Here is a 7,533-nt window from a genome sequence, read left to right on the forward strand (position 1 = left end):
CCAGGAGAAACCAGAGTTTCACTGGGCAGAGGGAAACAAACAAACAAAAAATACACAGAAATAGGTGTTTTCTGATGGGAACCTCAGAGCTTCGCTTTCAAATGCAGTGCATGCATTACTAAACTGATGCAGAATAATGGATGGAATTATGTGGAAGCCAAAGGGGGCTTTTCTCCCTCCACACTCGGAGCTGAGTATGGAAATGGTTAAGTCACCCGCTGAATAAATCAAAAGTTCAAGGCTGCAACATACCACGTTGTATTCCCCCTCTGCCCATGACAAGAACCAGAGAGCCCCCGAAATCCCAAGCATCCTGCGCGGGGTCTCGGCCGGCGCTCACAGGTTACACGCTCGGGGTCAGCGCCGTGGACCTTAGCTGCAACATTCATTTCCTGAGCGGGGCACGTCCCCCTGCCCATAAAGCTAATCAGAGCTTCCTCGCCCGGCTGCCCTGCGCCGCGGCCCGGCCCCGGCAACGCTGGTTTCCATTAGCCCCTTATGATGCCAGGTGCCGCTAATAAGGCCCATCAGCGAGAAACAAGAGCTGCCAGGTCATCCTCCAACTCTGGAAGTAATCATGGGCAGAGTTTGGGGGGCTGCTGCCCTGGCTTTGCCTTCCCTCCCCCGCTAGCTTTCCATTTTTCCTCCTTTTTTTAAAAGTTAAATTGCAGTGGAACATAAATTGACAAATGCTTAAAATGAAATAAAAAACAACTACTGTATTCGGCTACTGAAATTAACACTAATAACATCTCACAAAGCACTTGGGATCCGATTTATCACGTTTATTGCTTTAATGGTACACTGCATCTGTTTCTCACTGTGACATGCCGAGCAGTGCCAACGTGCCTAATGGCATTAGCAGTACAACGCTCAGCTAATCCAGGTGGAGAGAGGGGAGGTGAGGCTGCCAGAGGAAGAGCCAAAGGCTGGATCCCCATGGGAAGCTGCAGTTTTCCCAAGCAGGAGCATTTCAGACTGTGGGAGCATCGATCCCTGCCCTGAACACTGGTGCTGCTGGTAGCAGACAGGCAGATCCACTGCTTTTCTGTCCTTCAATGGGAAAAGAGGGCACAAATCTGGAGTTTGGGGTACAGTGGCTGGCCAGCAGCCACTGGGGTGCAGCGAGCCTCCTCACCCTTGCCCTTAAACCCCCCATTGGTGCACACACTTTAGCTGACAGCTCAGCCATAGAACCTCACAATGCAGAACAGACCTGGCAGCCGGAATGGACGCCTTCCCCAAGGTACATCCTCCCCACATGACATGAGGGCAAGCACCTTCCACCCAAAGTCAGCCCACGAGGAGCAGTGCCCCACCATCCCCATCATCCTTTTTCTCTCCAGCCCGGCATCTCCCTCTCGCAGTGACACACGCGCTGCCCGCAGCCGCATCGCCGTGGTGGGGAACTCGTGGCCAGAATCCCCCGCTGGCTTGGGGTCCTTGGCTGTGCCATAAATGAAGCATAAGGGATCACATCCCCACTGGCAGCCTTCCCAGTTGCTATCACTTTATAAAAGACACGGTTTCATTTTTTTAAAGTTTTAAGGTGTTTACCTTCCCAGTGACAAATTATGCCAGGCTCAGCTGGCAGCTCGGCACAGCTCTCACCTTAAGCTTGGAGGTATTCCGTCACAAAACAGCCCCCAAAAGGGCCACTGAACTATGGCTTTTTTGTCTGCAATTAGAAGTGACGATCAATACTAACATTAGATTAAGTCTGAACTTTGCTGAACCCAGAAGGAAATCTTATATAAAAAAAATTAAAGACTCGACGACTCAATCTACACTCAATTAGTCAAAATCATAAGCTCAGTAAGGGAGAAAGAAAATGGATCATGCAGCAGCCAGTGGGTTCAGGGACCTGAAAACCCTGGTCAGAGGCAGTGCCCAGGCTTGTGGCCACTTGGCCCCCCAAAGGTCACAGCTCAGTGCTCCTGGGTATGACAGGGTACAGGCAGCGCTGCCACGAGGCCAAGGAGTTGTGTTACCACACTGGGCCAGGGCAGATGACTGTCCCTCGGGCACTGTCTGTCACCCAGAGCCAGTGGCCCCCTGTGCTCGCCGAGGCCAACCCAACCCTTTGCTCTCCTTTTTCCTGCACGTGCTTCCCATACTAATGAAGACAGGAACAACACTCAGAAAGCTCCAAGACTTAAACATATATGTTTACACTTCTATAGGCATGTGTGTGTGTAAACAAACAGCCCTGCCATATGCATGGGCTGCCTGTGCTCTGCAAACAGGCTCGGCACGCAGAATGAGTGGCACTGGTGCTGGGTGGCTTCGGGCTCTGTCACCTGCTGGGGCTTGGCACGTGGGAGCTGTCACACTGGCAGCCAAACGCCCATGGAACAGAGAGGTACCCCCGCCCCTGCCCCCTGTCCTGGCCCCCGGTTCGGCACAGCTGGGAACGGCTCTGATCGGGCACCTCCGCCTCGCATTGGGGTCGGAAAGCAAAACCACAGCAGCGAGAGCATGGCAGAAGGAGGTCAGCGAGAGTCAGCGAGCGACAGCGCGCTGCCCCCGGCACATCCTGCCCCTCCAGCGCTGGGGAGGTGCTGCCCAGACCCCAGCACAGGGCACAGACCCCCGGCCCCCTCACCACCAGGCAGGGAGAGAAGAGGAGCCCGCAGCCAGCACGGTGCAGCTGCCACCAGAGCTGCTCCGGCAGAGCTGCAGATCCCAGCCCAGCGCAGATGCTGTTTAACAGCTCCATGAATACAATAGGATCCCACAAATCCTCCCCAAATGGTAATTCTCACAACGTATTAGAAAGCAAACACTATAAAAAAGCCACATGAGACCCTGTCTACACACAAACCGCCTGGGATTTCGACTTTGGGGGCCGGGGAGTGAGTTCATTGGACTGTTACCCAATGCCTTTCAACACGGACGGTCTTACAGATCAGTTTAAACACGGCTCAAAGGATTTGGCTAACCCTGCAAAGTTTGCCAGCGCCAGGTAATCGGTCAGAAAGCAAGAACAGACAAACAGAGTTTGGTGCTGGCTTCAGCAACTGCCTTTAAGGCTCCACTGGCAGGGGCCAGCGCTGAGCTGCATGCTCCAGGCAGACCCTGGAGCATGGCGTGTGCCCAGGCTCACGCTAAGACCATGAATAAGTGAGAAATAAGCTACGCTTGCAGCCGCGGCTGTCAAAGCAGGCTGAGCCCGGGAAGGCGCTGTGAAATAGGGGCTGCCGAGCTGGACAGCTGGGCCATGCTCCCTCGTCTCTCGACCCCGGGGGAAGGACCTGACCGCGCAGCTCTCCCTCCCTCTGGACAGATGCACGGCTGGCCACAGGAGCCTCCGGACAGCCCCAGCATCGCCCCCACCGCGGCCACAGCAATCGCTGCTCTGGGCTTGGAGGGGGAAAGGGAGAGCCTTGAGACCGTGGCAGAGAGGCACGTTAAAATTCTCCCTGAGCCCTCACTGCAGCTCTCCCGGTGACGTTCGGTCTGCATCACCGCACGGCCGAGGCTGCTTCGGGGACGCAACCAGCGCCAGCCCGGCTCTCCCGCTCGCCGGAGGGGGAACAAAGCCGAGAGCGGCCGTGCCCCCGCACGGAGCCGAGCAGCCCCGAGGGGTCCCTGCGGCACAGCGAGGGGCGATGCTGGCGGCGCCCGCGGAGCCGCGCAGGGCGGAGGATCCCGGCCCCGCAGCTCGGCTCCCGCACCCGGAGCGCGCCGGGCGGAGCGCACCGGGAGCCGCCGCTCCGGCAGCCGCTATCCCGCCCCGCCGGCGGGCGCCGAGCGGCACCGGCTGCCCCGCCGGAGGCACGTGCCGGCACGGACACCGGCCCCGAGCCCTGTGCGCATCAGGACTAATTAACCTGTTGATTCATTAAAACCTGACAGGCTGCGCAGCCAGGGGAGGCAGGGAGATGCTACGGCAGCGCGCCGGTGATGTCTTCCCTAGGCGGGACGCTGCTGTCCTGTCGCGGGGCTGCAGCCACAGCGGGGGCCAGAGCAGCACGTTCAGAGCCATGGGATTTGACTGGTGACGCCGATTTTGGTGTGGCAGTTAACGTGGCTCCCTTCCCCAGCCAAATGAGGGAATAAGCCCCGGTCCCTGAGCCGCGAGCAGGAGGCAATAAACAGCGGAGCACTGAGCTCACGTGTCAGGAGCCACCACCCGCTCCCAGCCCGCAACAAGCCCCGGGTGCGGGGCTGGGAGTGAGCACGGACCCCCACCCCGGGCAGGGCAGCCCCGAAGCCGCTTCTGCAGCCATTGCAGGTTCAGCCCTTCACCTTCCCCGCAGGGACAGACCCGCGGCTCTGCGGCAGCCCGAGCCCTCTGCGCTCGCCCCGGCGTTACCCAGCCTGACCCCCGCGCCACTTTCTGCGAAGTGTAAATGTTTCATAAACCGGAAAGCCGAGCGGCACAAAACCCCCCAGGCTGGCAAGTCACCACATGTTGCCACCACTGCCCGCGCTGGCGTGCCCCGGCACTGGCACAGGGGGACAGCTCTCAGCAGAGCGGGCGAGCGCTGCCTGTCCCCACTGCTTCTCTCCACACGCAGATCCCTAAACTCAAAGGGTAGCAACTGTGAGCTGCTTGTTTGATGCCAGCCAGGGAAACTGGTGGTGTTTGTGCTCGCAGGAAACACCGACGGCCTCAGCTCATCCAGGCCGTCCCCAGCCAGCATTCATTGGAAGGAACCTTCTGGCATGGTGACAGACCTGGGGGAGCTGCAACAGCCATCCCTCTGAGAATGCTACTCCACAAACTGGTTTTGGGGTACATGATGGAAACTTTGCACCAGCACGTTTGATACTCAGCCAGAAACCGAACCCTCTGGCGAGATCCCGGCTGCCCGGTGCAGCATGCCACGGCACGGCCTCGCACTCACCTGTGCTGCTCGAGGGTCTCGTTGTCCGGCAGCTCTGCCCCACACACGCTGCACTGCTCACCCAGGGCTCTGCTCTCTGTCTTCATGCCAGCTGCCAGCTCCCCCAGCTTGCTGAACAGCTCCCGCTGGATGAAGCCCTGGGGCAGCAGCCCACCGTAGGCGCTGAAGTCCATGGAGACAGCCAGGGCCGGCTGCACGTGCAGGGCGGACGCCGCAGTGGGCGGCACGCCGAGCACCGGCTCAGTCTTGTGGTTCGGCAGCAGCGAGTAGATGCCCAAGGGCTTCTCTCCCGGGGCAGCGGCGCACGGCTCCGGCCCCAGCGGCAGCCCCTGGCCGGGCTCGGGGGGTGGCTCGGCGCCCTCCTCGCGGGTGTAGTGCAGTTCACGGGCACTGGTGATGACACTGCTGCGGGTTGGGGTGCCAGGCCCTTCTTTGCCCTTCTCGTCAGGCTTCTCCCCACTGGAGGCACCGGGCTCGGCGGTCCGGGGGCTGTCGTGGCTGGAGGCCTCATCCACCTGCATTGCTTCAGTCTTGACTTCGGCGAGGCCAGCGGGGCGGCGGGCGGTGGCAGAGCGAGAGTCCTCGGGGGCACTGGGTGGCAGGGCGCTCTGCAGCAGTGACTGCCCGATGGTCATCAAGCTGTCCACCGCCGCCTTGGTGGGGCTCATGGAAGAGAGGGAGCAGTAGGATGCAGAGGCAGAGGGGCTCTGTTCCACTGTGGCTGCCAGCAGACTCTGGCTGGCCATGCCAGCATAGCCACCCTCCTCACCAGCGGGCTTGGAGATGAAGAGGCCCTTGATGTACCTCGACTTCTTCTCCTCCTCCTCCTCAGTGGTGGCGGTGGCACCTCCATCAGCCATGGCGACCTCGGTGTCATTGTCCTCGGAGGCCTGTATAGTCTCCAGGATCTTCAGGCACTGCTCCTCCAGGTACTCAATTTCCAGGATCTCGGCAGCATAGAGCAGGTCATCCAGGTCCTCGACCTTGGCTTGTAGGGTGGCAGTGTACGCGTACTCCAGGATCTGCTGGAACGTCTTTGGCGAGAGGAAGTCCAGGGTGTAGTGCTGGCTGTTGCGGTGGAAGAGGATCTCGAACATCTTGCTGGTGCAGGCCAGCACGGTCCTGTGCGCGTGGAACTCCTGGCTGTCCACCATGATGACCACGTCGCACAGCGTCCCCGCCAGGCGCATCTGGTTGGCTTTGTGCAGCAGCCCGGTGGGGTGGCAGGGGTTCTGCAGCTGGATCAGCCCCATCTTAGTCAGATCCATGGCGCGCCCCAGGCTCACACATCAGGGTGTCTCGCCGTCGCTCAAATCTGGGACCAGCTTTGTGTGCCGACTATCTGCGAAAACAAAAGGCGGAGGGGGAGAGGAGCAGAGTGGAGCGGGAAAGGGGGAGCGGGGAGGGAAGAGACGAAAGAGAGAGAAAAGGGGAAAAAAGAGAAAAAAGGAGGGCGAGAGAGGAAAGCCGGGGGGAGAAAGGAGAGGAGAAGGGAGCAGGGAGTAGAAGGGAGTGGGGAGAAGGGAGCGGGGAGGGAGAGGGAAGTTAGCCCGCAGCCCGGCAACGACTCGCCCAAAAGTTTCCGCGCTGCTCGGCGGATCCGCAGCTGCCGGAGCCGCGTTCCCGCTACCGCCGGCCGGGGAAGGCGAGGGAGGGAAGGGAGAGGAAGGTGCGCATCCCCCGCCGCCGCCCGGCTCCAGCCCCGGCCGCCCCGTCCCGCCGGCAGCGCGGCCCCATCAGGTGCGCGGCGAAGCGGCGGAGCCGCAGCCCCACGGCGGAGCCGGCGCGGGGGTCCCGGTGCCGCCCCCCCTCGCCCGCACTCACGGCGGCCGGCGGCTGCTCCGGCAGTTCGCACTGCCCGCTCTCATCGCCGCCGCCGCCGCTCGCCGCGCCGCGCAGCAAATCACGGCGGCGCCGGCCCACGGGCCGCCCCGCGCCCGCGTCAGGCCGCCCCCACCCACCGCCCCCCGCCCTCCGCCCGCGCCCCCCGCCCGCGCCGAGCTGAGTGCGGGCGCCCCCGCCCGGGCCCGCCCCGCCCCGCGCAGCCCCGCACCTTGCGGGCAGCGAGCGGCTGGACAGCGCTGCCGACAACAAACATGGAGGAGCCGGAGGCGGCGGCACCGGGGAGCCCGGCACCCGGAAGCCCGGCGGCACCGGGGAGCGGCACCGGGCCCGCGGCGAGCGGGGCTGCGCGCCCCGACGGGCTGCGCCCACCGCCCCGACGGCTGCGCCACCGCCGCGCCCGCGCCAGACAAAGCCGCCCCCCGGCCGCGCCTGGGCGGACCCCCGGCCCCGGGGGTGGGGACGGCAACAACCAACCTCGAGCCCACTTTGGGGTCCGGTGGCGGGTTCCGACCGGGAGCTGCGGCGCTCGTGACATGATGTGACACCCAGCACGTTGTCGCCCCGACGAACCTGGTTTCTCTTCCCCCCCCACCCCCCCGCGATAAAATAGTGACGCCGTGACGGCACCGCTCGTGTGCGGGGACGTGGCGGGTGCCCGCACCCCAGGACGGGCCATGGGGCTCTGCCGCAAGGGTCGCCCTCGGGAAGGGAGCGAGACACACGGGGAGCCGCCAGCCGCACCGCGACACCGACAGCAGCCCGCACGAGCAGCGGGCCGCGCACCGAGCGAGCTCTGCGTGCCCTGAGCATCCTCGAGCGAGGACGTGCTCAGCTC

General features: G+C 62.5%; 1 protein-coding gene across 5 annotated transcripts in view; it reads right to left on the reverse strand.

The window, feature by feature from the left end:
- Positions 1–7,294, reverse strand: part of ZBTB16 (zinc finger and BTB domain containing 16) — a 54,202-nt gene extending 46,908 nt beyond the window's left edge. Inside the window, exons 1-2 of one of the 5 annotated variants that reach the window (XM_074527857.1) lie at positions 7,173–7,294; positions 4,854–6,195 (exon numbers count right to left, since the gene is read on the reverse strand). In XM_074527857.1, coding sequence (XP_074383958.1) covers positions 4,854–6,121 — 1,268 coding nt within the window. In that variant the 5' untranslated portion in view covers positions 6,122–6,195; positions 7,173–7,294. Of the gene's footprint in view, positions 1–4,853; positions 6,196–6,677; positions 6,822–6,906; positions 7,057–7,172 lie in introns of those variants that run through there. The other 4 variants (XM_074527859.1, XM_074527858.1, XM_074527855.1 and 1 more) reach the window with 4 other exon arrangements.
- Positions 7,295–7,533: the final 239 nt, after the last annotated feature.

Source organism: Zonotrichia albicollis, chromosome 27, assembly GCF_047830755.1.
Source record: "Zonotrichia albicollis isolate bZonAlb1 chromosome 27, bZonAlb1.hap1, whole genome shotgun sequence".
NCBI lineage: Eukaryota > Metazoa > Chordata > Aves > Passeriformes > Passerellidae > Zonotrichia > Zonotrichia albicollis.